The following is a 27,868-nucleotide window of genomic DNA, read 5'->3' as shown; positions in this document are numbered from 1 at the left end:
AAGATGGGAAGCAGTCCCTAGAAGTCAAGCTGAGAAGGAGGATCAGTGGACCCTGGGTGAAGGACAGAGCCAACAACGGGTGGCCTTCATGGGCACACTCTGTCCTTCATTTCAGGCTTAGTAGGAGTGGGATCAAAATTCCCATGGTCACCTAGAGTAGGTGTGTGGATGGGGGCCCCAATCCTGGCCTTCTGCCGAAGACCCTAGCCACAGAGACCTCAGATCCCCACAATTCCAAATTTAGATTAAAAAGATACAATTAGTGGGGAGCTCTCTGGGTTTCCATAGAGACAAGGATGGAGCAAGTCCTTCTCAGGAAGACAGTCTGTGACTATTAAGGGCCAAGTCAACCCTCTGGCCCCCAGCTAACCCCTGCCCCTTGAAGGACAGGGCCCAGTTTTCCCACTTTAATTTGGGCAATTATTCTTTTGCCTCATTATTCTCACTTGCAGAGAAGGTTGAGCTGAACGATATTCATAGGTTCATTAGGAATCTGTTTCCAATGCTCAGAAACAGTCTTCATACTTGCTAACACTGAAAGCTTCTTTCTGATTACAAAAATAATATTGCTTATTATAGAAATTTTAGAAAAAAAGCAAAATATAAAAAAGAAAAAAAAAATCCCATACGATCGCATATCCAGAGGAAATCACTGTTAACCTTCTGGAAACTTTACAAGCATTTTTGCTTGTTTTGTTTTTGTTGGGATTTTTTGCATTCATATCACTTTTGAAACAAAATTGGGATCATACAGTCTTCGCAACTTTGTATTCTGTCATCATACTGTGAGCATTTTCCAAAGTCATCAAATATTCTTCACAAATATAATTTTAACGACTGCATAGTACTCTACCAAGAGTACATACCACGATTACTGAGCATTTAGGTTATCCACCTAGTATAAATAGCACTGCCATGAACATCCTAGCCTAGTGCCATAAGTATATATGCCTGCATCTCTACTTCCTTAGGATCAATTCCTCTCAGTAAAATTACAAGGTCAACAAATTGATTTTTTTTTCTTTTTTTTGCGAGACAGAGTCTCGCTCTGTTGCCCAGGCTGGAGTGCAGTGGCATGATCTCAGCTCACTGCAACCTCCATCTCCCAGATTCAAGGGATTCTCCTGCCTCTGCCTCCCGAGTAGCTGGGATCATAGACACGCACCACCATGCCCGGCTAATTTTTGTACGTTTAGTAGAGACGGGTTTTTGCCGCATTGGCCAGGCTGGTCTGGAACTCCTGACCTCAAGTGATCCACCTGCCTTGGCCTCCCAAAGTGCTGGGATTACAGGCGTGAGCCACCGCACCTGGCCAACAAATTGATACTTTTAGAGCATCTTGACATACATTGCCATATTAATTTCCAGAAAGACCCAACAAACCCATTGATTTTCCTGAGCCAAGTGAGAGCTGAAGTTTTGAAAGAGCTGGAGTATTAGAATGCAGGACAGTGGTCCCGTCTCTCCTTCTCTTCCCTGGTCTTAAAAGTTAACTGTTCAGCAAAAGAAGGGACAGGATTCCAAGTCAAGAGGTACGGGTCTACAGCCTAGCACCTAGTGCCGAGGTCTGACTGGCTTTGGGAACCTGAAGCCAGCCTTGGTTCTCCTCATCTGTAAAATGGGTATAGTGTGATTAGGTCTGCTCTGCTGACTACCCCAAGCAGTGTCCACGCTCGCTAAAAACGTGTTTGAGAAAGTTCGATGCCTTGTGTTAAAGGGCACTATTGTTATCCTTCCTGAAGGAATTTAGTAGGTCTGAGGGCCCAGGAGGACCCAGCAGTATCTTCCAGAGGTCAGAAACAGCATTGGAAGCTCCAAGACAGGAATGGCAGGCTCGGAACGGGGAGACTGGGCCTAGGGCCACCCTGAGGGTGCTGAGTGGATCTGGGCCGACGGAGAGCAAGGACATTCCTGGTAAATGTCCCTCTGTTTCAAGGCTGCCAGCCCCTCTTTTCTAGGGCTCTGACTGGATATCTGGTCTTTGGGAAAACCAGAAATCAAACTAATTCAAAGGATGCGAAAAGCCAACGGCTACAAAGACCCCAGGAACCAGCAGCTCTGAGCCTTTATTCCAGTCTGCTGTAAGCCTGTCCTGAATTTTTAAAACTCTCCCATTGGAAATGCAACTAGTGCTCCCAGCCTGGTCTCTCCAGCCCTAGGGCCGATGAAAAGGAGACCGACCGAGGTGCCTCCCTGAAGACGGACGACCCAAGCTTCCCTCCTCACTCCCCACTCCGCTATCGACCTGGCAAACGTCCTTTCCCACTTCTTCAGGCTCGCCTAACACCATGGCCTAAGGGGACTCCACTGACGTTCCCAGTGCCAGCAGACAGAACTGCGCAGACCCCGCGGGACGCCATCCTCCATCACCATCATCGCCGGCTGCCCTCCACCCCCAGCCCATTCCACAGGCAGAGGTGCATCTCCGGCCTCCAGACCCGCACAACAGGTGGCGTGTGCCCGTCCTCCCCAACCACGCCTCCCTGGCCCTCCACCTGCGCCCCAGTCCTTCAGCTGCGCCCGGCCGGGGAGCCTACCTTTGAGGTTCTGGTGGTGGCCCCGCGGCGCGCGGCTCGGGTTTCCTCGGGGCAGCGAGGGGATACTGGAGAAGTTGTTACCCATGGCATCCGGCCCCAGGGGGTTCGGCGCTCGCTGGTGGGGGCGAGGCCGGGCAGGAGCGGAGGTGCGGTGTGCGAGTGTGCGCGCGCGGGTGCGCGCCGCCGGGGGAGGGCCCTGCTGGGGCTGCGGCCGGGGGCGGGCGGGCCTCTTCTCTGCTTCCTTTCTCGGGACTTCGCGGTCCTTGGCGGGTCCCGCCCGCCGCGGGTGTCCTGGCGCGAGCGGGGCTACCTGCCTCCCATGCCCCGTGGCGGAAGCGGGGGCCACAAGCAGGGCCCTGGGCCGGGGCTGGGGCCGCCCGGGGCTCCCCGCTTGCTCCCCGGGACGCTCGGGTTCCGGCTGGGGGTGGGCGGCGCGGCGGCTCCGGCGCGCTCCCCCCGGGCCATAGAGTCAGGGCCCCCGGCGTGGGCGTTCGGCGGCTCCGAGGCAGGCTCGGTCACCGCCCCGCGGGGACGGCCGCGGCGGCGATGTGCTTGGCTCCCTCCCGCCCGCGGGTCTGCATGGAGCGGGGCTCGGCGGAGCGCGGGGCGTGCTGGGTGCTCCCGGCGAGGCTGGTGTCCCCCGACCGCCGCGGTCCCGCCCGCGCCGGGTCCCTCCTGAGACCGCCGCCCCCGCCCCCCGCCCCGGCAGTCGCCAGGATTCCCTCGCTCCGGTTGTTATGGTGACAGCTGCGCCGGTGAATGAGCGTCTTAGTGACACGCGCGCGCCCGCTAGGCCAGATGTGACCCCGGGGCGCGCCGCGTTCCCGCAGCCGCAAGCTCTCGGCGGCGCGGGTCCGGGTAAGACATCAGGCGAGGATGGTGGCCTTCGGGGCTGGCCTTATTCCCAGCACGGAACCATGGAACTTGCACTTGAAAACAAGGGGAGCAGGGCCGCGAGAACGCCGAGCTCCCCGGATGCGGGTGCGGGCGAGCCAGCGCTCATGTTCGGTTTCCCTAGCTCCAGGTACCAGGCCTGGCGCAGAGTGGAGAGCCCAGGGAAACATGTAAATGGACGAGCGGATGCTTGGATAAAGTAATTGAGATTAGGACCCTGGCACTTGACCCTCCGTTCTCAGCCAGGGTAGGGGCGCTAGGCAAGGGTTCAGAGCTGGAACCCCGAGCAGTCTCACTGATGCATAGGTGCCACTGAGGGCCTTTAAATGCCCACGAACCAGACCCACAAGCCTGGAGCTCTGGCCAAGCTGAGGGAACAGATCTCCGGGACAGCATCAGAAGACCACCAGCTCTGAACTGAGTGGTTCTATTAGCTATAACAAGGTGGGAGAGAGGAGCCTATGCAACCTATGGCAGTCAAAGAAGGCTTCCTGGAGGAAGGGGGTTTCAGCAAGTGCCCTACTCATGTGGCTATTGCCTTCCTGTAGATCAGCACTGCACCAAGAAGCCTGCAGGAAGCGAAACGGAAGCCATTCTTCTCCTACCTGGACCTGGGGCATCTCTCCTGGTCTATCAGGGATGGAAGACGTTCCAAGGTTCCCCCCAGGGAATCAGCCTTCCTGCTCCTCTGAGTCATCTCTAGCTCCCTGATCTGGCTTCAGCAACTCTGATCCAGAGTCCAGTGAAGACATGGGTGGGCAGGGGGACATCTCATGTATCCTTTTCTATAATAGAAGGTTCTTCCCGCAAGTCTCCATTTGGCGGCTCCTCATTATCTAGGTACAATTCGAGTCCTGACATTCCCTGACTGTCCCAACTAAAGGACCCCTCCACTCTCAGTCACTTTCCACGATATTCCATTTTATTTTCTTCGTAGCTATTATATGTAATTTGCTTACGAGTAGCCTTTCGTCGTTTATCTTTTGCCTCCCCGCTAGAACATAAGCTCTGTGAGGGGAGAGCACAGGTCAGTCATGTTCACCAGAGTGTCCTTACCCCCTGGGGGAGTGCCTGGCACGTGACAGATTCTCAGAAAATAATTGTGGAATGCATGCTTCCCACTGCGGGCCAGGAGACTCCACTGAGATCCTTGGGAGCAGAGCCTCCTGAACCACCCTTTATTTTCCTCTCCTGCTCTCCTCGCCCCATCCCCATTCCAGGCATCACACCCTTAAATGTCTGGGACTCCAGGCAAGCTGGAAATATCTGTGACAGCCGCTCTCTCTCTGGAATCTGGAGGGAAAGACAGCTCCGACCCCGGCCTCCAGCCTCCCAGATGCCCAGGATCACGTGTGCAGGCAGCTGCAGATGGCCACAGCAGGTCAGAGATGGCTGTCTTATTTATGGGCAGTATCTTCCCAAGGCTCACTCCCAGCTAATGACTCATGCATCAGAAATCCACAGGCTCTGAATGGCAACACACTCACACATGCGCTCACATACCACTACACTATCACACACTCACACCTATACAAGCACACACACTTACATTTCCCCTGAAATCTGCTGGAATGAAGTCACTGTGAGTGGCAGCTAGGATCAGGCCTTTCACAAATTAGAACAAATAGGAGGACTCTGCATAGTTGAGACTCATTCTGCTGGAGTGTGTGTGAAGTACAAGGGCCTTGCAAGGATTTACAGATGTAGCTCCGGGTAAGTCCGGTGTGGGCAGGGGAATGGGGGAGGGGATGAGGCCCCAAAGGCAGAGCATAGCGGGGATGTCTCGAACTCCTGACCTCAGGTGATCCACCCGCCTCAGACTCCGAAAGTACTGGGATTACAGGCATGAGCTACCTCGCCTGACAAGGGGATGTCACAGGCCCCACATGGCCTAGACCTGGGGCTATGGGCAAAGCAGGGGAGAGAGGAAGGTCAAAGGGAAGGAGGGAAGTGAGGGCCAGAGGTTTGTGCTCATCTGAGTCCAGAGGCAGCCCAGGTTCTGCAGCTCAGGGCAGCGTGATCCCAGGGAGTCCCAAAGGAAGGTGAGAGGCATCAGGGACAAAGGCAGGGAACTAAGGGTTGAGGAGCTGATGGGAGTATCAGTGGGGCTGGGATAGGATGAGGTAGCCAAGGCATCCCTGGCGCAAAATTGAAGGAGGCACCCACTGTCAAGGTCATGCAGATACCAACCTTGCACTTACACGAGCCTGGGAATGAGGGCCTCTTACATTTCATGCACTAGGCTCCTCTCTACCCTCACCCTAGTCCTTCAGGGAGCTCTGTACTGGAAGAGGGGACACCACTGTTAGTGTCAACTAGGTCTCTGGCCAGGAAGGGACCTAGAGGAGGTTGGTGTGGCTGCATAGGATTCAGAGAAGTTGAGCGCGGCCCTTCTGAAGAGTCCTGTGCCCCAGCAACTTTTCCTTGGCAGGGACTTAGGGTAGACCCAACTCAGAGGGTCGAAGAAGGCCAGCAGTCTCCTTATTCCCAGACCTGGGGCAGAACCCGGAGGCCTTCCTGCCATCCTTCCCCAAGGCAGCTGCTGGGAAACATGGGGGTGGGAGTTGGGGTGGCTGGGTGGTAGCTCTGATCCAGAGGACCCTTCCCAGACCCATCCTGGAAAGGAAGAGGAAGAAGGAAACTGCCAGGGAGACTGGGGCTGATGAAGTCTCTGTTTTGATGGCTTCAAGGGAAACTATTAATACCCACAAGGTGGTGCTCCAGCACCAGTCACAGTGGCAACACCTACACACCCAGCAGTGCGGATTCTGTGAGCAGTGCCTGAGGGGGTGGGTGTCAGTGCATACGTGTGCACTTTCGCGAAAACCTGTGTCCTTGTATGTGCATGCGTCGGTGTTCTGAGTGCACACACAGGCACGCAGGAGAGGGAGGCCGCGGGCAGGGACCTGGGGAAGCTTCCTTCAACAGCAGCTCCACTCCCACCTTCCCCACCTTCCCTTCCTTCCCTGTTGCTCTCTTCTTGCTGATTTCTTTCTTTTGAGACAGAGTCTTGCCCAGTGGGAGTGCAGTGGCACGATCTCAGCTCACTGCAGTCTTGCAACCTTCACCTTCCGGGTTCAAGCAGTTCTCCAGCCTCAGCTTCCCAAGTAGCTGGGACTACAGGCACACACCACCATGTCCAGCTAATTTTTGTATTTGTAATTGAGACAAGGTTTCACCGTGTTGGCCAGGCTGGTCCCTAACTCTTGACCTCAAGTGATCCACCTGCCTCAGCCTCCCCAAGTGCTGGGATTACAGTAGTGAGCCACTGCGCCTGGCCCTTGCTGGTTTCTTTTACTGTCTACCCACTTCCCACCCCTTCTCATCTTTCTCCCTGCCCTTCCTTCTCTGCTTTTTCCCACCCTGGTCACTTTCTCTCCTTGCAGTCTCTGCTCTTCCCACCCTGGCTGTCTGCTCCTGCCTGGTTCACCTCTCTCTACCTATCTTCCTCTTTCTCTCTCTCCATAGCTTCCAGATCAGTTCAAGTCTTGGAGTCACCGTGTTGATAAAATAATATTTTGACTGAGAGTCTTTTTTTGACTGAGAGTATTTGAGAGTCTTACTTCCTTCCCTGAGCCTCTGGATGCTGAGTTCAGAACCAGCCAGAGGGATGACCCTTCCTCAGGCAGACAAGAGTGGGGTGCCTCTAGGCCAAGCTGGACTCCCCTGAATTGGGATCACCCTCGTCAATGGCATGACACCTCGCTCCATGCAGAGAAACTAACCTTAAAATGGGAAACAGCCACAACTATCCCTGGCTACGACAAGTAGCACCCTCCCATTCCCAAAGTCCCAGCCCATTGTGTTGGTTTGGGTTTTGTTTATTTGTTTGTTTGAGACAGAGTCTAACTCTGTCGCTCAGGCTGGAGTGCAGTGGCATGAGCTCAGCTTATTGCAACCTCCCCTCCTGGGTTCAAGCAATTCTCGTGCCTCAGCCTCCTGAGTAGCTGGGATTACAGGTGTGTGCCAGCACGGCCAGCTAATTTTTTGTATTTTTAGAAGAGACAGGATTTTACCATGTTGGCCAGGCTGGTCTTGAACTCCTGACCTCAACTGATCTGCCCGCCTCGGCCTCCCAAAGTGCTGGGATTACAGTCGTGAACCACCACGCTCCGCCTGGTTTTGGTGTTTAGAGCTGAGGGTCTCACTCTGTCACCCAGGCTGGAATGCAGTAGCGTGATCATAGCTCACTGCTACCTCGACCTCCTGGGCTCAAACGATGCTCCCACCTCAATCTCTTGAGTAACTGAGACTACAGGCACGCACCACCATGCATGCCTATTTATTTATTTATGTTTTTTAAAAGATGAGATCTCAGTTTGTTGCTTAGGCTGGTATTGAACTCCTGGCTTCAGGTCCCGACTAGGCCTCCTAAAGGGATTATAGGCATGTGCCACCGTGTCCACCCAGCCACCAGCCCATGGTTAATCAGGCTATCAGAAAAGCTGTTGGGGGAGGGGGTGGTGTCCTGCCTGAACTTCAGGGGGTGGCTGGACAAGTTGGAGGGGTAGATCCCTGAGTGCCTGTGCCTGGTACTTAGTGCATACTCAATAATTAGTTATTAAATAAATGAATGAATAAAGGAATGGATGGATTAACCTGTCGGGCCCTCCCTCTGAAGGATGGAAGCCTGTGCTGCCCATTTTAGCATGGAATGGGCTCTGTGCCATCTTCTTCCCAGGTATTTTTGGGATTCAGCTTCACTCATTGCCCAGTGATCATTTATTGAGCACTACCTGCATCCCTGGCGCTGAGTGAGGTGCAGCTTCCTTGCTACCACCGTGGGGCAGCCTGTCCTCTGCTTTTTGTACACTCCAATCCCAGTTCCCCACCTCCCAGGCCCAGGTTCAGAGCTGAACATGCAGCAGGTCTGACCACATAGCTGGACTGGGCAGGTCGCTCTGAGCGCCAAACCTTTTTGATCATACACCCCTAGCAGTAATAAATTTTTAAAGCGTGTACACCAATATATGTATATTTCTTTATTTATAATTTCTATATATGCACTACTGTATTCATATTGTCTATATTATGAAACATAGACTAAATAGACTAACGAGATCGTAAAATGGATCATCTTGCCCTCCTCCTGGGGTGCACACACACTCTAGACTAATAATTCTCAAACTTAAACGTGCATCAGAATCATCTATGAGGCCTTGGGGAGAGGGGGAGAAAGTTACTAAAATGCGGACTCCCAGACCTCACCCTGAGAGACTTAGATTGAGTGGAGTCTGATACAGGTCGTTTATTGATTACACATTAGGAAACCGCTCCACATGGTCACATGTTCTAGTTGTGAGGATGGTGCTTGAAGAAGGCCTACAGGCTTTCTTGGGGAAAGCTGGACACCCCACAGGGACCAGGCCAGTGCTGGCTGCCACCCAAGCAGGGCTAACTTATTGGAAGAGGTGACTGTGCAGGGAGGTAGCAGGGATGAATCCCAGCCCCTTCCTCTGCTCCACAGACAGACTTGCTCTCTGGGAGGTGGTCCCTGAATCCAGGATCAATTGTGAGGTCTTCATAGACTCCCAAACTCTTATTTTGGAGCCCAACCCCGTCAGGCCAAATGTACTAAAATATACCACATTCCACATTAAACATAATTTTCTTGCAGTAAACATTTTGAAATGATTCTTACAAATTTGGCTTTTGGAATCACCGGACAACAAGGGACTCACTGAATTTACAACTGGTTTTATTTCTAAGCAATCATGCATGTGTTGGATGTCTTGCCAACTGAGAAAAAAACTATGTTTGTCTTCAAATATAATGAAATGTTTATGAGTACTACATTTAGCAATTAATGACATTGATACAACAAAAGCATTTACAAAAGCATTTAAGTGAACATTTATTAATTTTGGTTTGAAGTTTTCCTTTCATAATTTGAGGACAGTAATTTTTTTTTTCTGGTCTCAAGCAGATGCTTTAAAAGTTCATAGGCTTAAGTACCCATAGCACCCATGGAAAAAATCCAGACCTGAGGCCAAGCACTCCCGAGATTGTATCTGAAAGGACGGAAGGAGGTTCCTCCATGAAGCAGAAAGGAAAATGCCCAATGTTGGCCGGGCACAGTGACTCACGCCTGTAATTCCAGCACTTTGGGAAACCAAGGCGGGCGGGTCACCTGAGGTCAGGAGTTTGAGACCAGCCTGGCCAACATAGTGAAACCCTGTCTCTACTAAAAATACGAAAAATTAGCCAGGTGTGGTGGCTCATGCCTGTAGTCCCAGCTACTTGGGAGGCTGAAGCAAGAGAATCACTTGAACCCCAGAGGTGGAGGTTGCAGTGAGCTGAGATTGCACCACTGCACACCAGACTGGGCAACACAGCAAGACTCCATCTCAAAAAAAAAAAAAAAAAGGAAAAAATAATGCCCAGTGTTGTAAAGAGGACAGTGTGTCTCCATCTGAGAAACTTGTGTACTGACTTCAAAGTCCAGCATCAATTGATCTATCCCAGGGCCACTTGCTCAAATAATTGTAACAGGTGACATTTATGAAGCACTTATGCATATGTCCCAGGCCTTGGTCTAAGCACTTCAGATGCATTAGTTCATTTAATTCCAGAAACAACCCTGTGAGATAGGTACTAATTTTGTTCTTGTTATTATTACTATTATTATTCCTATTTTACAAATAAAAATCCCGAGGCTTGGGGAAGTTAAGTCACTTGCCTAGGAGCTGATGGGGGAGGCATGGAGGCACAGCTTAGGACAGCCTGAGTCCTGATTCCCTTGATACTGTGCATGCACCAGGGTGGAATTCCTTCACGTCCCCAGCCTGAGGGAGACACCTATGGCAGAGGAGGCCTCCTCACTGAGCTCCTGAACCAGCCCCTCCTGCTTGAGGACACCTAAGATGCCTGGTGGCTTCAGCTCAGCTTTCTGGAAGTTAGCCAGGGAGCACACAGCTACTGATGAACACAAAACAGAGTAAAAAAACAACAAAATCAAAGAAAGATGCTCGAAATGGCTGCAGTACCCCCAGCATCCTCTTTTCTCCCACAGATGTTTTAAATGGCCTTTACTTGGCAGGCAGACTCTTCCAAGAATGTTACAAAGACCAGAGAATCATAAAGGAAAAGTATCATAAATATGACCACATAAAAATGTAACACTCCTTCATGGCCAAAGTTGAAAGACAAATAGGAGGCATCTCTCCAAGAAGCCAGCAGCATTAAATCACACCAAATGCCTTTAGCGTGAGACCCAGGACAGCGAGCAGACTTTTCTCCACTTGCTGCTGGCAGTGTGACATCTCCCTTTCACGCACCCTTCCCCAGAGCAGTCCCAGGCACACCCAAGGGCAGCTCTCTTCCCAGGAAGGTTTCTCTCAGTGGAAAGAGCAGACCTGCTGTGTGTCCCGCCTCTCCCTTCCTCTCACCCCAGTTCCTCCCTCCAGCCACCACTAGGTGACACTAGAACTCCATTGGAATCCCCTTTGTCTCTGACAAAAGTTTTTGGGGAGCCCTCAAGCCATTCAAAACACCTTAAAAATGTTTACCAGGGCCAGGCGCGGTGGCTCACACCTGTAATCCCAGCACTCTGGGAGGCCGAGGTGGGCGGATCACCTGAGGTTGGGAGTTTGAGACCAGCCTGACCAACATGGAGAAACTCCCGTCTCTACTAAAAATACAAAATTAGTGGGGCGTGGTGGCACATGCCGCCATGCATGCCACCAAGTAACTGGGTGGTGCATCCCATCTACTTGTGAGGCTGAAGCAAGAGAATCGCTTGAACCCAGGAGGTGGAGGTTGCAGTGAGCCAAGATCGTGCCATTGCACTCCAACCTGGGCAACAAGAGCGAAACTCCATCTCAAAAAAAAAAAAAGTTTACGAGGCCAGATGCAGTGGCTCATGCCTGTAATCTCAGAACTTTGGGAGGCTGAGGTGGGCAGATTGCTTGAGCCCAGGAGTTCAAGTCCAGCCTGGGCAACATAGTGAGAACTCATTTTTACCAAAGAAACAAAAATTAGCCAGGCATGATGGTGTGCACCTGTAGACCCAGCTACTCAGGAGGCTGAGGTGGGAGGATCACCTGAGCCTGGGGAGATTGAGACAGCAACCAGCAGTGATCGCGCCACTGCACTCCAGCCTAGGTGAGTGAGACCCTGTCTCAAAACCAAAAATAAATAAATACATGTTTACGGATTGCTCTTTTCCTCTTTCAAAATGAAAAGAGTTTTGCTGGGAAAACATATACCCTTATAGTTTCCATCAGCTACTTCATGGTAAAGAAAATATATCATTGAGGAAACTGGCCCCGTCTTCAATCACTGAGATGCTCCTCTCTGAGTATGTGCCCTTCACTGAGGCCACTTTTCACCTTTCATCCTGAGATGGGGTCTCTGGCAGCAGAGGAGCTCTCCCTGTCATGGTGACCATAGGACAGAAGGCCAAAGCTCCCTGCAGAGACTCTCCCAGGACTGAGGCCAAGGGTCCCCAAACTTCAGCTGAGTCACAGTCCTCCAGAGCGCCCCTACTCACACCAGGATGCCCCCTCTGACTGTGGCCAGTTACCCAGTACGGGCGTCTGCACGAGCCCAGCCCCTGGCACTCTGCAGATGTCTAGGGAACATCTGTCACTACATGGCCAGAGCTTGAGGGTGTGTGGTCAACAACAGAGGTGCTTCCTAGCCTGGCCCTCTGTGTACCCGATCACCCTCAGAGCTGAAACTATCCAGGTGCCCTCTTCCCCCAAAGCAGCCTGCCTGTCTTTGCCCCTAGGTCTCTGCATTTGGCCCAACATGTAGTGTCACATGCGATGGTCGCAGGATCTCCTAGCCAGAGCACCAGCCCCGCTCTTCATGGTCTTGGAGCATCATTTCTGTTTGGGCAGAAAATCTACCTTTATAGTTTCTTAGTCATGTAAGAGAGGGAAGAGAAAATAACATTCTAAAATTCAGGTTTATTTGTCACTTCTTAGAGAAACAGGAGTAAAAAATGTATTGTAGTCGGGTACCGTGGCTCACGCCTGCAATCCCAACACTTTGGGAGGCCGAGGAGGGAGGATCACTTGAACCCAGGAGCCTGAGGCTACAGTGAGCCATGATCGTGCCACTGCATCCAACCTGGGCAACAGAGTGAGAACCTGTCTCAAAAAGAAAAAATTAAAAAAGTATTATCAACCAGGAAAACAGTTCCATGTTCTGTTCCTCAGTCAGAAACAATGTTAAGATTTAAACCTGATTATTTTGTTTTACGTCAATAATAATATTTTATTATTATTATTATTTGAGATGGAATCTCGCTCTGTAGCACCCAGGCTGGAGTGCAGTGGCTGGATCTCGGCTTACTGCAACCCCCGCCTGCTGGGTTCAGGGGATTCTCTTGTCTCAGCCTCCTGAGCAGCTGGGATTACAGGCACACACCACCATGCCCAGCTAATTTTTTTGTATTTTTTGTAGAGACAGGGTTTCACCATGTTGGCTAGGCTGGTCTCGAACTCCTGACCTCAGGTAATCCATCCACCTCGGCCTCCCAAAGTGCTGGGATTACAGGTATAAGCCACCACACCTGGCCTGCTTCATTCTTCTAATGGCTGCATGGATCCCATTTTATGACTGTGTCATATTTTATTTAAACAGTCCCCTGTTGATGAAATTTAGATTGTTTCCAGTTTGGTTGTCATTAAAAGAGCTATAATGAACATTCTTGTTTGTTTATAGTGGCTACTTCTGCAAAGCTACCCACGGGATGAATTCAGACTTTGTAATTACTAAGTCAAAGGGCATGTGTATTTAAATTTTTGCTTTAAATGTATTGCCAAACTGCTCCACAAAAAACCTACCAATTTGTACTCCAACCATACATGTATGCAAGTAGCTATTTCCTTAAGCCTCATCAACACTGGGAATGATCAATCTTTCAGTTGCTAACAACTTGGAAATTTTTAAAGGCACCTGGTGGTTTCGTTTCTTATTGAATTATGAATGAGGATTAGAATTTTTCCAGAATGTTTGGTCACTTTTTTCTCTCTCTCTCTTTTTTTTTTTTTTTCTTCAAATAGCCTGTTCGAATCCTTTACCCATTTTTCTTAGGATTGTTCATCTTTTGTATTGATTTATATGAGCCTTCCACAAATTAAGGAAAAGAGGCTTATGTGTGGCAAATACCCTTCTTTCAGTTTGTTATTTTTATTTTGTTTATTGGTATGTTTGCCCATAGAAGCTTCTAATTTTTATGGCTCTTACTTTGTCCATCTTCTCCTCTACAGCTACTAAATTCTGGGGTCGGTTCCCAAAGGCCTTCCTTAGCCTCTGATTATCAATAAATTCACATACATTTTCCTGTAGAATTTTTATGATTTTAATTTTTATGTTGAATCTTTGAACCATGTGAAAATTATTTTGGTATGAAGCATGAAGTAGAAATTGCTCCCGAATGGCTAGCCAGTTGTTCCAGTGCCATCTGTTAGAAGGCCCCATTTCATTTCCAGCCTCTCTCCACCCTCAGGGCTACACGGCTCTGTGGAGTCCCCAGAGTGGGACCCACAGAAGTGCCACGTTGCTTTCCCCGGGTCTGCCAGGACCCCTCCAAGGCCTGTGTCCTCAGGGAAGCAGAGAATCGGGCCACCGAGAGACAGAAAAGGCACCGCACTCTGCTAGACACACAAAACAATAGTCTCCCAGTCCTGAGAAGTGGACTTGGCAGGATATTCAATGTTGAATGCCTTCCCTGTGAAGGAAAAAGAAGAGAAAGAACCGTCAGGGGAGGGCATACTCACCATATACAAAGTAGGAAGATGGCCACACCCATATTTATAAAAACACACATGCATACACACACCAAATATGTACACATGCACTACACACATACACATACATGTGTACACACATGCATACACAAGTACATAGACACATCTCTCACACATCACATACAATGAGTTTCTCCAATAGGGGGCATCCAGTCCTAAACAGCCCTGTCAATAATAGGAACTCCAAGAATGATGAAGCCAGTGTTTCTCAAACAATATCCAGACTACTTTGCAAAGATCAAAGAAAATCTGGAGGACCCCCAAGAATACATCTGCAAGACTCCAATTTGAAAATAAAACAAAATAACATGAAGAAAGAACCAAAGATTTATTCTATAAATATCTTCCAATTGCAAATTAACACATATTTATAACTGTTTTTTTTTAAGATGTAAATCATTATTTAAAAAGAAAAATGTGGCCGGGCGCGGTGGCTCAAGCCTGTAATCCCAGCACTTTGGGAGGCCGAGGCGGGCGGATCACGAGGTCAGGAGATCGAGACCATCCTGGCTGACACGGTGAAACCCCGTCTCTACTAAGAAATACAAAAAACTAGCCGGGCGAGGTGGCGGGCGTCTGTAGTCCCAGCTACTGGGGAGGCTGAGGCAGGAGAATGGCGTGAACCCGGGAGGCGGAGCTTGCAGTGAGCTGAGATCCGGCCACTGCACTCCAGCCTGGGCGGCAGAGCGAGACTCCGTCTCAAAAAAAAAGAAAAATGTAATTTTTTTTTTTAGTCTCTCTTTGTCACCCAGGCTGGAGAGCAGTGGCATGATCTGGGTGGGCTCACTGTAGCCTCCACCTCCTGGGTTCAAGCAATTCTCGTGCCTCAGTCTCAAGAGAGGCAATTCTCATGCCTCAGCCTTCCAAGTAGCTGGGATTACAGGCATGCACCACCACCCCCAGCTAATTTTTTGTATTTTTAGTAGAGATGGGGTTTTGCCATGTTGGCCACGCTGGTCTCAAACTCCTGAGCTCAGGCAATCTGCCTGCCTCAGCCTCCCAAAGTGCTGAGATTACAGGCGTGAGTCACCGCACCAGGCCAGATCTGCAATTTAATATCTTTCCCTATGTGTGAGTAAAAGAAGCCTTTCTCCATGTATTGCTCCCTCTATTTCTCCCCCTACTCGTTCAGCAGGGCCAGGCTCCAGGCAACAAAATGGGATTCTCCTTTTTGCCTTGTCCTTTTATCTTTTTATGTTTTTCCAATTAAAATATTTTATGATTTTTACTAGAAATAGTTAAAAATCATTATTACGGGCCGGGCGCGGTGGCTCACGCCTGTAATCCCTGCACTTTGGGAGGCCGAGGCAGGCGGATCACGAGGTCAGGAGATCGAGACCATCCTGGCTAACACGGTGAAACCCCGTCTCTACTAAAATACAAAAAATTAGCTGGGCGCGGTGGCGGGCGCCTGTAGTCCCAGCTACTCGGGAGGCTGAGGCAGGAGAATGGCGCGAACCTGGGAGGCGGAGCTTGCAGTGAGCCGAGATGGTGCCACTGCACTCCAGCCTGGGCGACAGAGTGAAGACTCCGCCTCAAAAAAAAAAAAAAAAAAAAAAAATCATTATTATGATTATAATAATGATTTATTATGTCTACTATTATAAAAGTAGACAATTTAGAAAATGGAGATTAAAAAAAAAATTAAGCCATCCCCTCTCTTTGACAGATAATATCCCTTTTGTAGTGGGCTTCTTTCTGGCCTGTTTCTTTGCTGAAGTATTTCCTGTAAATACCTGGCAAGGGCCAGCCCCACTGCAGTCACTCAGCACCTGTTGCTCTGCAGGGCTCCAGGGACCCAAGTTGACCTGGTAGCTCTGTATTCTCTCTCAAAGGCTGGAGCTGTGAAAAGGTTGGCCCGGAGTCTTTGACCCAGTTTTCTTCAAAGTGTTCTTCCAGAAGCATTGTCTATTCTTTTCTGGAGACTCCCAAGGTTAGAGTGGCTGGGGACCCTCAGGACACTCTATCCCTCCCTGAGACTAGAATGGAATTGAGGGGTGCTCATGACCCTCGCAGCCCAGTTCGCTCTCCGTCTGCTCCGCACCAGCCCTGCTGGTTCAGGGTCATGAAGTCTGGCCTTGGGCCAGAACAGTCCACTTTTCTGGTCAGCAGCCCGGTGGGGACTAAGGCTGAAAAGCACAGACGGAGGATCCCAGCTTCCTCCCTGACTCTGTCCCCACCAGGGTATGTGAGCTCCGACAGCCCCTCTGGGGCTGTACCCACCTGAAGAGGTAGTGGTGATTGTCCTCCTGGCTTGAAGGGTTTCTCACCCCTGCCCCGCCCTCTCCTTCACTCAGAGTCAGACTCACAGGACCACTGGTGGCTCTCCCCATCTTCTCCAGTGCCTCCTCGTTTCCCTCACACAGGGAAATCTGTCTCATAGGACCCAGAGTAACATACAAATATGGAAAATAAAAAAACTAAGTGGCTGGGCTCAGTGACTCATGCCTGTAATCCCAACACTTTGGAAGGCCAAGGCGGGAGAATCACCTGAGGTCAGGAGTTCAAGACCAGCCTGACCAACATGGCGAAACCCCCGTCTCTACTAAAGATACAAAAATTGGCTGGGCGTGGTGGTGGGTGCCTGTAATCCCAGCTACTTGGAAGCTGAGGCAGTAGAATCACTTGAACCTGGGAGGCAGAGGCTGCAGTGAACCAAGATCCTACCACTGCACTCCAGCCTAGGTGACAGAACAACACTCTGTCTCAAAAAAATAATAAGAAGAAGTAAGACCCAGGTTTCTGGCTGTCTTCATCAGAAGTACAGACCACACAGATGGTCATGAAACTTGCAAGACTTATTTGGGATGATCTGACTTAAAATATGGGCTAAGTAACCTTTACAAAATTCATTTTGCAGGTTTCAGGAGTCCCTCAAACATCTGGGCTGTCATCCTTCAGAGAGGCTGGAACTGAGACACAAGGAGAGACCTAGTGACCTCGGAGAGTTAGGAGAAACAGTGATTTCAAATGCATGTCCGTCACACGTCACACGGAAGAAGGGCGGGGGGAAAGCCATGCAGGTGTGGGCGTGGCACTTGAGCAGCCTCTCCCATGGGCACCCAGTGGTTAATGCACATGGTTAGCATGTCTCCAAGGGAGGCCATCCCTTTCCGCTATCCCTTTCATGGCAAATGCTGGAACATGGTTGAAGACTCCTCTCAAGGGTCTCCTCTTCCAGGAAGCCTTCAGGCAAGAATAGGTGCCCCTTCTGGCTCCTGCTAGCCTGAAAGCCAATATGAAATCTCTCTGGGCTGAGCTGAGTTGTCATATTTTGTTGTTGTTGTTGCTGTTGTTTTACTTCGTCTCTGAGACAAGTTCAAAGTCATGCTTTTCATCAAGACCAGAAAATATACTTTGGCTCCATCGGCATCTTTGCCTCACCACACCCAGAATTTGCCTGTGCCCCAAAGGAAGCCCCGACAGCTGTTAAGCCTGAGCGTCCAGACCCTAAAGCAAAGAGAAATGGGCCGGGAGGAATGGAGTGACAGGGCGGGGCCCATTTGCCTAGAGGTGCTTTGAGCTGGCTGGTCACAGAGGGTGACTCATTTCCCCAGAGAGGACGGGAGTGGCACCAGGGGACCATTGGGTTGGGGAGGGGAGCCTTTGTGGAGAGAGCCTGTCCCTGCCTTAAGTGCCTGCTGGACCCCGGGAGTCTGGGCTGGGGCCTGGACATTGCTTCCTCCTTGACCCCTCAGGCCCTTGGAAGCCGAGAGAGACCCTCTTACAGATCCCAGGCTCATCCCCAGTGCTGCAGACACAAGGAAGGTGGCCAGAGCTTCACTGAGCCCACCCGACGGCTGCCCACCCACCCAGGCTGGAGTCATGGATAAATTCCGCATGCTCTTCCAGCACTTCCAGTCAAGCTCAGAGTCAGTGATGAATGGCATCTGCCTGCTGCTGGCTGTGGTCACCGTCAAGCTGTACTCCTCCTTTGACTTCAACTGTCCCTGCCTGGCGCGCTACAATGCACTCTACGGCCTGGGTCTGCTGCTCGCGCCCCCGCTCGCCCTGTTTCTCTGCGGCCTCCTCGCCAACCGGCAGTCTGTGGTGATGGTCGAGGAGTGGCGCCGGCCCGCAGGGCACCGGAGGAAGGACCCAGGCATCATCAGGTGCGGTCCCACACCACTCAGTGACCCATGGGCTTTACCAGGGGCTCCCCAGCCACCCACAGGCACTGCCAAGTGCACCCCCAAACCCCAACTATCCTCATTATCAGGGGATTCTCCACCCACCCTATAGGTACTGCCAGGTGCACCCTCTCCTTTCCCCAACTAGGAATTATCGGCTCACAGAGACCCACTTGCCAGTTTCCACTCCGGAAACATGTTTCTGTTTCTATCATTTGTCACCTTTCCATGGCCAGTGCTGTAAACATAGGAATGACACAGAATTCTCAATTACCCAGGACACTCTAGGGGCTGCGGGAAAACTTCCTCTTTGCCCTCTGAAGTTCTGCTGAAAATCAGCTGGCAAAAGGCAGATTAATAAGAGAAAAGGCATACAAATTTATTTGATTATCATTTTATGTGCCACAGAAGACTTCAGAATAAAGACCTAAAGATACAGGGGAAATGGTCCATTTGTATGCTTAGGTTCAACAAGGTCTGGATAGCCATGCAGAAATAGAACTGGATTTAAAAAAGGGATGAACTAATGCTATAGACGGAGTGGGGAAACTCAGCAAGGGCATCTAGGTTCTTCCTGGCCTCTCTATACAGCGTTCCTTTCTCCCAGACACGGGCAGGACCCCCTCTAGAAGGGAGTCTTATGACCTACAGTGAAACTAGGTAGGTCAGATCGTTTCTTTACGGCCAGTTTTTAGACAGAAAGGCGGGGGGAAGTTAGAGTCATATTTTTAGGTTTTATGGTGACAGCTTTGGAGAAAAGAGGTTCTGGTTTCTATGACCCACCTTGGGGAAGAGGGATTCTAGTTTCTATGGCTAGCCTTGGGGGAGAATAAGGAGCCAGAGATTGGGTGGGGGGAATGGGCGTGGTGGCTCACGCCTGTAATCCCAGCACTTTGGGAGGCTGAGGCCGGCGGATCACCTGAAGTCGGGACTAGCCTGGCCAACATGGTGAAACCTCGTCTCTACTAAACATACAAAAATTAGCCAGGCATGGTGGCACACGCCTGTAATCCCAGCTACTCGGGAGGCTGAGGCAGGAGAATCATTTGAACCCGGGAGGCGGAGGCTGCAGTGAGCTGAAATCATGCCACTGCACTCCAGTCTGGGCGACAGTGCAAGACTCCTTCTCAAAAAAAAAAAAAAAAAAAAAAGAGAGATTGGGTTGGGGGAAGGGGAAGGGGAGCAGGTGAGGGGACAGGAGAAGGTTAAAAAAACTTTTGCTTCTGAGGTCTTCATTTTGGGGTATCGTTTTCTGTGCTCCAATACCACATCTCCACATCTGTCACACTGGCCACGGAATATAATTCACCACATGCTTGAAGGGCCATCCCATGACATGCATAGCAGTTTTTTGCATGTAGTGAGAGGCAATGATTGGCTTAAAGGCTGTGTTCCCTCTCTTGTAAGCTCCCTAGAGTGAGGACCCTACCTACTGCACACCATGTCCTCAGAGCCCAGCACATGCATGGCACTCTGTAGCAAAGTCCGCTGGAGTTGAGTAATTCATTGTATACCATGCAGGGCCAAGCTCTGTGCTAAGTGCTTTGAGTGCATGGCCTCTCTGAATTCTACCTGAGTTCTCAGGCTGCACCTTTATTGGACCCATTTTTAAGGATGGAAACTTGAGGCACAGAGAAGTTAAGTAACTGTACCAAGCAAGCTCCCACAGCCAGGAAGTGGCACTGCTCAGATTCAAACCCAGGTTGACTGAACAGGCCAAGTTGGAACAGCTGCCTTTCCTGTTTTGGGACAAATCTCTAAGTGCTCTAGATGTGCAGGCAGTGACGGAAGGGGCTAGGTGGGCTTTCACTCACTCACCATCTCCTCCTCTCCCCTATTCTCTGATATGGATGGTAGAGGTGTTGTCAAACATATCTAATGTAACTTCATAACGAGTCCCCAGGTGCATCTTCTGACCACATTACCCTCCATAGAAAATGCTACAGCCAAGGCCAGGCATGGTGGCTCACGCCTGTAATCCCAGCACTTTGGGAGGTCAAGGCAAGTGGATCACCGGAGGTCAGAAGTTCGAGACCAGTCTGGCCAACATGGCAAAATTCCGTCTCTGCTAAAAACTACAAAAAATTAGCTGGGCGTGGTGGTGTGCACCTGTGGTCCCAGCTACTCAGGAGGATGAGGAAGGAGAATCGCTTGAACCCGGGAGCCGAGATCGTGCCACTGCACTCCAACCTGTGCGACAGAGCAAGACTCCCTCTCAAAAAAGAAAAAAAGAAAAGAAAATGCTAAAGCTACCACTGCCTAGAACATATTTACAGTTCACACTGGATAGGTCACACACGCACATGCCTGGCATACACCATTGGATGTTTTGTGTACAATCCAATTCAGAAACAACATTTGCATCCAGTGCACCTGCACGCAGCCTCTGTTCCATGTTCTCAGGGATCACATCTGCCTGCAATTCAGCTGTGCAAGGGTGGTCACAGGCACTGGGTGTGTCCCTGGCCTTTTCCTCTGGGGTCCAGTGGGCACAGCTCCAATGGACTCCTGTCCTGTGGCCAACACTCAGTCGAAGTCACTGCAGGCAGGGGCAGAGCTGACCAGGAAAGGCGCCAGAGGCCGGTCAGAGGGTGGGCTCCTGGGATGCTTTGTGGGTGGGGGTGTTAGAGGTGCTGCTTTTGGAGGGTTACTGGGCAGGGCTGTCTTAGCTTAGGCTCTCCTCCAAAAGCAGGCTCTGGAAGGAATGTGATAATGAGTGGGCAACTGGGGCTCAATCCTTCAGGGGACCCCCTAAGGGCATACATAGAACACATCTCAGAATTGTCCCACTGAGGATTTAAGAAGCTGGGATATTGATCCACAAGGCCCCAGCCCTCTGGGGTTGAAGGTTGATTTGGGGGTTAACTTTTCAGTGCTTCCAGCCTACCCCTCTCTGGAGCAAAAAATCCTCCAAAGCCCCAGGGGCAGAACAATGCAGGTGCTCGAGGTAGGAGGCCCTCGGGCCCTCCCTGTGAATAGAACCAGACGCGGCAGCCACAGATGCCTCTGGCATGGGCAGGGCACCAGCAGTGTCTGTGGCAAGACCTAGAGCAGGAGGAATGCCAACTCCTCAATGCTCCAGTCCTGGGGATCCCAGGGGCCCCAGCCTTCCTTCTTCCCTGCGTCTGTCGCTGAGACCTCTACACTGAGAGCTGCAGTCTGATGTAACCCGGCCTGGGACTTCCCAGCAGTCCATCCTTGCATCTCCCCTGCTGCAGCTGACTTCCAGCTGCTCCCTGTGACCCCCCTCCTTCCTCTGCTCCCAGGTACATGTGCTCCTCTGTGCTGCAGAGGGCGCTGGCCGCCCCCCTGGTCTGGATCCTGCTGGCCCTCCTTGATGGGAAGTGCTTCGTGTGTGCCTTCAGCAACTCTGTGGACCCTGAGAAGTTTCTGGACTTTGCCAACATGACCCCCAGCCAGGTACAGTTCTTCCTGGCCAAGGTTCCCTGCAAAGAGGATGAGCTGGTCAGGAATAGCCCTGCTCGGAAGGCAGTGTCTCGCTACCTGCGGTGCCTGTCACAGGTAACTGGGGTGATCCTCCCCTGGCTCTTGCACCCTCACCAATCCCCCGCATTGGTTCTGGAGTGGGGTGGGGGGTGGTGAGGAGGAGCAGATGATGGGCTCAGTCCATTCCCAGGAGGCAGGGAAGCGCTGGAGACCACTGCTCTGCCTTGCCTGCGCCCACTGCACACCTTCTTCCCACCCGTGAGAAATAATACTAATCTCCACTTATTGGGCATTTATGTGCCAGGCACTGCAGTGAGCATTTTATATGTATTATTTCATTTCATTTGTGGAACAACCATTATCCTCCCATTCTCCAGGTGAGGAAGCAGGCTCTGAGAGTTTAGTTCGTAAGGCCAAAGTCACACAGCTTATAAGAGGCAGAGCAGGGATCCGAAGGAGTGTCATCATTCCTCTTAATCACCTTCCAACAATGTAGGCTCTCTCCAGATGCCGGTCTTCCCAAAAGGCACCAACTCTATTATCTTGGGGGACAAACCCCAGCTCTGCCCCCAGCCTAGACTCCAGATTCCACCTATAGATAATAAAGACACAGCCCCTGCCCCTTGGGGAGGCTGACAGGCTCATGGGCTGGCCAGCAGTGCAATGGAGGGAGGACCCGGGTGCAGGATGCACTTGATTCTGGCTCAGACTGTAACCTTGGCCATGGGACTACCCCTCTGGACCTCAGTTTCTCATGCAAAATACAGAGGAGCTTGGTCTCCTCCATCTTGATGGTCCCTGCAGGCTTCAACACTCTAGGCTTTTCCTAGTTCGGTGGAAAGAGCATGGAATTTGCAGTGAGACCAGGGTTTGAATCCTTACTCAGCTGTAAGTTATCAGTCATGTAAAGTTTATCAAGTTGTTTGCTTTTCTGCTCTCGTGTATAAAATACTCACCTTAAATCTAGTGATGTTGGGGGGAGTCTAGTGAAATGCCAAATGAGAGAGCTTTGTAAATTGTGGAAATCACTTCTGTAAATGATAAGGATTCAAATATGTCCCTGTGGTTTAAAGATGTGACTTCCCTGCTCCAGGTCCACACAACTGCCCCAGGTCTCAAGCTGGCCCTTAAAGAGACTATGGCTTTGGAAGGTAGAGAGGAGGGAGAGGAGTCTGCCAGGTGTGCGCTCCAGCTTTAGAGAACTACTTCAGTTTGTCCTCACTCCTGGCTGCGAACACTGTCCCCTGTTCCTATTGTGTGTCACTGTCATTCAGCCTTCAGTCTCCGCCCTCCAGGTCAGGTTGGGTGTCCCTCCTCTGGACTCCCTCTCTATGACACGTACCCAGTCATCGCCTATTTAATCGTCTATTTCCTCCACTAAGGTAAGAGCTCTGTGAGAGCAATGACTGAGCCCCCACTTCCTAGCATAGTGCCTCCCACCAAGTATAACACAGTGGATGCCTAGATGGGAAGACAGACAGATAAGCACACACAAGGATGACAAAGACTGGATAAAAAGATGAGGGGGGCCGGGCGTGGTGGCTCACACCTGTAATCCCAGACTTTGGGAGGCCGAGGCGGGTGGATCACATGAGGTCAGAAGTTTGAGACCAGCCTGGTCAACATGGTGAAACCTCGTCTCTACTAAAAATACAAAAATTTGTTGGGCGTGGTGGTGCACATCTGTAATCCCAGCTACTTGGGAGGCTGAGGCAGGAGAATGGCTTGAACCCAGGAGGCGCAGTTTCCAGTGAGCTGAATCGCACCATTGCACTCCAGCCTGGGCAACAGAGCGAGACTCCATCTCAAAAAATAAAAATAAATTTTAAAAAAGATGAGAGGACGGATGATGGATGGTTGGATAGGGGGTGGATGAGTAGATAGATCAAGGGAAGAAAGGAGGAGCATATGGGAGCATGAATGAATGGGAAAAGAGATGGATGGATGATGGACAGATGGAAGGATAGTTAGGAGCTTGACTGGATGGGAAGATGACAGATTTACAGTAAGACAAGAGGATGGATGATTGGATGGGTGGAGAGATGGTTGAATGGGTGGATGGATACAAGGATGAGAGAATGAATGGAAGGGAGAATAGATGCATGGATGAAGGATGGTTGGCAGGACGGATGACTGAATAGGAAAGTGCATAGATTGGAGGAAGGATGGATGGGAAATGTAAAAGGAGGGACTTTGGAATACCTTTGCCACACTATACAGGACAATTCCTCAAGTAGCAGATGCTCTAAGAGTTAATTCACTTTACAAGGCCACAGGGATACAAAAGAGGACATGTAATCTGATGATCACACAGTTTTCTTTGTGTTCGTTCTTCTCAATTTATTTCCCATTTCATTCAATACTCTGATTAATGAACTATGATGTTTGGAGTGGTATACTGCAGTTAAATTATCTAAGGAGTATTTGAATCCATTGGAAAATGAAGAATATTATGTAGACATGGTCAAATTAAATTTGCAACATTCACATACGTATTCATAAATACATATGTATAGGATTAGGCCCCACTCACACCTAACCTCGGGCCTTCTTACCTTGCAGGCCATCGGCTGGAGTGTCACCCTGCTGCTGATCATCGCGGCCTTTCTGGCCCGCTGCCTGAGGCCCTGCTTCGACCAGACAGGCTTCCTGCAGCGTAGATACTGGAGCAACTACGTGGACCTGGAGCAGAAGCTCTTCGACGAGACCTGCTGTGAGCATGCGCGGGACTTCGCGCACCGCTGCGTGCTGCACTTCTTCGCCAGCATGCAGAGTGAGCTGCAGGCACGGGGGCTGCACCGGGACAATGCATGCAGGAGCCCCGAGCCCCCCGCAGTGCCTGAGCCCCCGGAAGTCCTGGACAGTGGAAGCGGGAAGGCCCACCTGCGCGCAATCTCCAGCCGGGAGCAGGTGGACCACCTCCTGAGCACCTGGTACTCCCGCAAGCCCCCGCTGGACCTCGCTGCATCCCCCGGGCTCTGTGGGGGTGGCCTTAGCCACCGCGCCCCTACCTTCGCACTGGGCACGAGGCTGTCCCAACACACCGACGTGTAGGGTCCTGGCCAGGCTTGAAGCGGCAGTGTTCGCAGGTGAAATGCCGCTCTGACAAAGGTCTGGAGGCTTTCCAGGCCATAGGGACCCCACAGCAGGCACCCTAACTCTTGTTAGCCTCCTTTTTCAAGTAGCCCAATCTCTGCCTAGTTTCTGGGTGTGGCCTCCAGTGTGCTTCACAAACTTTAATGTGGACTCGCTTCACTGAGGGCCTTGTTAACTACAGGCGCAGACTCGGCGTAGCCAGGACCGAGTCTGAGATTGTGCATTTGGAACAAGCTCCCTGGTAATACTGATGTACTTTTGGTCAGTGGACCAAACTTTGAGTAGCAAAAGTCTAAATAGATCTGCCATGGGTTCTGGGTTCTAGAAGTCAATTCTAAATAATAATAATTACCTTAGTCTCTTGCCTGCTTTCATTTGTGTAATTGTCTTTTTTTTTTTTTTTTGAGATGAAGTTTTGCTCTGTTGCCCAGGCTGGAGTGCAATGGTGCGATCTCGGGTCACTGCATCCTCTGCTTCCTGGGTTCAAGCGATTCTCCTGCCTCAGTCTCCCGAGTAGCTGGGACTACAGGCATGCGCCACCACACCCAGTTAATTTTGTATTTTTAGTAGAGACAGGGTTTCACCATGTTGGTCAGGCTGGTCTCAAACCCCTGACCTCAGGTGATCTGCCCACCTCGGCCTCCCAAAGTGCTGGGATATATAGGCGTGAGCCACCATGTGCAGGCTGTGTAATTGTCTTTAATTCTCTGGGGTTTCTCGCAGCTTATACCAAGGTTCTCATAGTGAGTTCTAGCAAATTCTGCTAGTTGAGTTCCTTTTGAAACCACTAGTTAGTGCCTCTTGCTGGCTACTACAGATGACTACTTTTATATTTTCCTGTTGAGGGGATTTTTCTGTGTTTGAATGTCAAGGGGCTGACTCTCCCAGCTCCAGCCTTCCCAGGCCCCACCAATTCTAGCCAACCAAGGCCAAGCAGCCCTGCCTGGGTCCTCCTCCTTCAAGATGCCGCTCCTCTCAGCCTTCTGCTCTCCTGCAGCGGGGGCAGGCACTCCTCCTTCACCTTCCACGCACCCTTGCCCCACCGCTAGCCTGAGCCCTGGGCTCAGCAAGGTTCCTTCCTAAGATGACCCCCTCCCCTAGAAATTCCCAGGGGTATCTACTGCTGCCCTTAGCAAGAGGTTGGCACCCTGGTGAGGATTTCCTCAGAGCAAAGTAGGGGTGTGGGGTCTAGCTCAGGGACAAAAACGCCTGAAATGCCGGTGTTAGTTCTGCTGGAAAAACTGCCATTCCAGGCCTGGTTCAGTGGCTCATGCCTGTAATCCCTGCACTTTGGGAAGCCGAGGCGGGTAGATCACCTGAGGTCAGGAGTTTGAGATCAGCCTGGCCAATATGGTGAAACCCTGACTCTACTAAAAATATAAAAATTAGCCGGGCGTGGTGGTGGGCATGTGTAATCCCAGTTACTCAGGAGGCTGAAGCAGGAGAATAGTTTGAACCCAGGAGGCAGAGGTTGCAGTGAGCAGAGGTCACACCGCTGCACTCCAGCCTAGCAACAAGGGCGAAACTCTGTGTCAAAAACCAAAAAAACCAAAACTGCCACTCCATCTCTGGCAGCCCAAACAGGAAGGGTTTGGGGAAGATTTAGCCTTTGCTCTCCTCTGGGCCTCTGCCCCTCCCTGATGACTCATCCAGCCCCCGCTCCCTACCCCCACCCCCAGACACCCTGCGGTCACCTCCATCAGCACAGATGGTGGCCACAGGAAGCAGACTCGGGTTCACCCCATGCTTTTCTACTTCCTCAGCACCCCAGGAAGTGCAGGGGCCCCTGGATGCCCCCCACCCTGGAGCCCTGCCCCCTTCATCAGGCAACTTTTGTGCTCCTGGGCTCTTGACAAGAGGCCTTGTGAGACCAGAAAATCCCTGCAGCTCAGCCTCCTCCCCACCTACAGGCTGTGGTCAGGCCATGCAAATGTCTGAAATAGCGCTGGGTTGGGACCTGGTTTAGGCAAAGCTGTAGCAGTGATAGGGTGCGGAGGAAGGAGGGAAACCTTGGAGGTGGCCCGGTCTGCATGAGTGAGCTCCCAGTCTGGGGAAAGGAGGCTCAGGAAGGGTGCTTTGGGCTCCAAGGAAGCAGCATCTGGAGTAAAAAGGCGCCGACTGCAATCGAGACTCTTACCTTCCTATACTGAGCACTTACAGAGCACCTACTGCATAGAAAGCACTGTGCCAGGGAATAGGGAAGAGAATACACCAATGGCCTGCCCCTGCCCTCAAGGAGCTGTGCTTCCTTGTGCTGAGGAAGTAGAAAAGCATGGGGCGAACCCGGGTCGGCTGTCTGGGGCCAACATCTGTGCTGATGGAGGCCATGGCAGGGTGTCTGCAGGGCAGGGGCTGGGGAGAGAGGGAGTCACCAATGAGGGGCAGAGGCCTAGAGGAGAGCAAAGGCTCTACTGGGGGACAGAGGTGGGTACAGAAATTATGATAATCCAAAGCATAAGGTGTAAGTGATCTAATAAAGGCAAACCAGGTACCATGGGGAGTTAGCAGGGAGAAGGAGGCTCTCAGCGGTGGGGGTTGAGGGAAAGCTTCACAATGAAGGTACCATTTGAATGGGTCTTAAGGATGGGAAGGATTTTGACATGTGGAAAGAAAGATGGAGGGAGGGTGCAGAGCATCTCAAGGGAAGAATTAAGAACAAAGGCATAGGCTGGGCGCAGTTGCTCACGCCTGTAATCACAGCACTTTGGGAGGCTGAGGCGGGCAGATCACGAGGTCAAGAGATTGAGACCAGCCTGGCCAACATGGTGAAACCCCGTCTCTACTAAAAATACAAAAATTAGCTGGGTATGGTGGAGCACACTTGCAGTCCCAGCTACTTGCAAGGCTAAGGCAGGAGAATTGCTTGAACCCAGAAGGCGGAGGTTGCAGTGAGCCAAGATCACACCACTGCACTCCAGCCTGGCGACAGAGGGAGACTCCGTCTAAAAAAAAAAAAAAAAGAACAAAGACATCAAGTTGGGCAAGGGGCAGAACATGTTCTATT

At 51.1% G+C, this 27,868-nt stretch overlaps 2 protein-coding genes across 12 annotated transcripts in view; one reads left to right on the top strand and one right to left on the bottom strand.

The window, feature by feature from the left end:
* Nucleotides 1-3,220, bottom strand: part of NEURL1 (neuralized E3 ubiquitin protein ligase 1) — a 161,312-nt gene extending 158,092 nt beyond the window's left edge. For 2 of the 4 annotated variants that reach the window (XM_065521369.2, XM_065521363.2), the window contains exon 1: nucleotides 2,538-2,671. In XM_065521369.2, the coding sequence (XP_065377441.1) occupies nucleotides 2,538-2,627 (90 nt within the window). In that variant the 5' untranslated portion in view covers nucleotides 2,628-2,671. Of the gene's footprint in view, nucleotides 1-2,537 lie in introns of all 4 variants that reach the window. The other 2 variants (XM_005566358.3, XM_074002634.1) reach the window with 2 other exon arrangements.
* On the top strand, nucleotides 2,173-25,238 carry CALHM3 (calcium homeostasis modulator 3). Of its 8 annotated transcripts, none has more exons than XM_074002638.1 (5): nucleotides 2,505-2,683; nucleotides 3,980-4,812; nucleotides 17,052-18,303; nucleotides 21,588-21,741; nucleotides 24,331-25,238. In XM_074002638.1, the coding sequence occupies exons 3-5, from the start codon at nucleotides 18,017-18,019 to the stop codon at nucleotides 24,820-24,822; spliced, it is 933 nt and encodes a 310-aa protein (XP_073858739.1). In that variant the 5' UTR covers nucleotides 2,505-2,683; nucleotides 3,980-4,812; nucleotides 17,052-18,016; the 3' UTR covers nucleotides 24,823-25,238. The 8 variants fall into 8 exon arrangements, with proteins under 8 accessions (XP_065377445.1, XP_073858739.1, XP_065377444.1 ...); XM_065521372.2 differs by having other exon boundaries at nucleotides 21,588-21,843; XM_065521374.2 differs by having other exon boundaries at nucleotides 3,980-5,144.
* Nucleotides 25,239-27,868: the final 2,630 nt, after the last annotated feature.

Source organism: Macaca fascicularis, chromosome 9 (assembly GCF_037993035.2).
Source record: "Macaca fascicularis isolate 582-1 chromosome 9, T2T-MFA8v1.1".
In the NCBI taxonomy this organism is placed as follows: Eukaryota; Metazoa; Chordata; class Mammalia; order Primates; family Cercopithecidae; genus Macaca; species Macaca fascicularis.
Note: the sequence above shows the minus strand (reverse complement) of the source record. Positions and strands in the feature narration are given on the sequence as shown.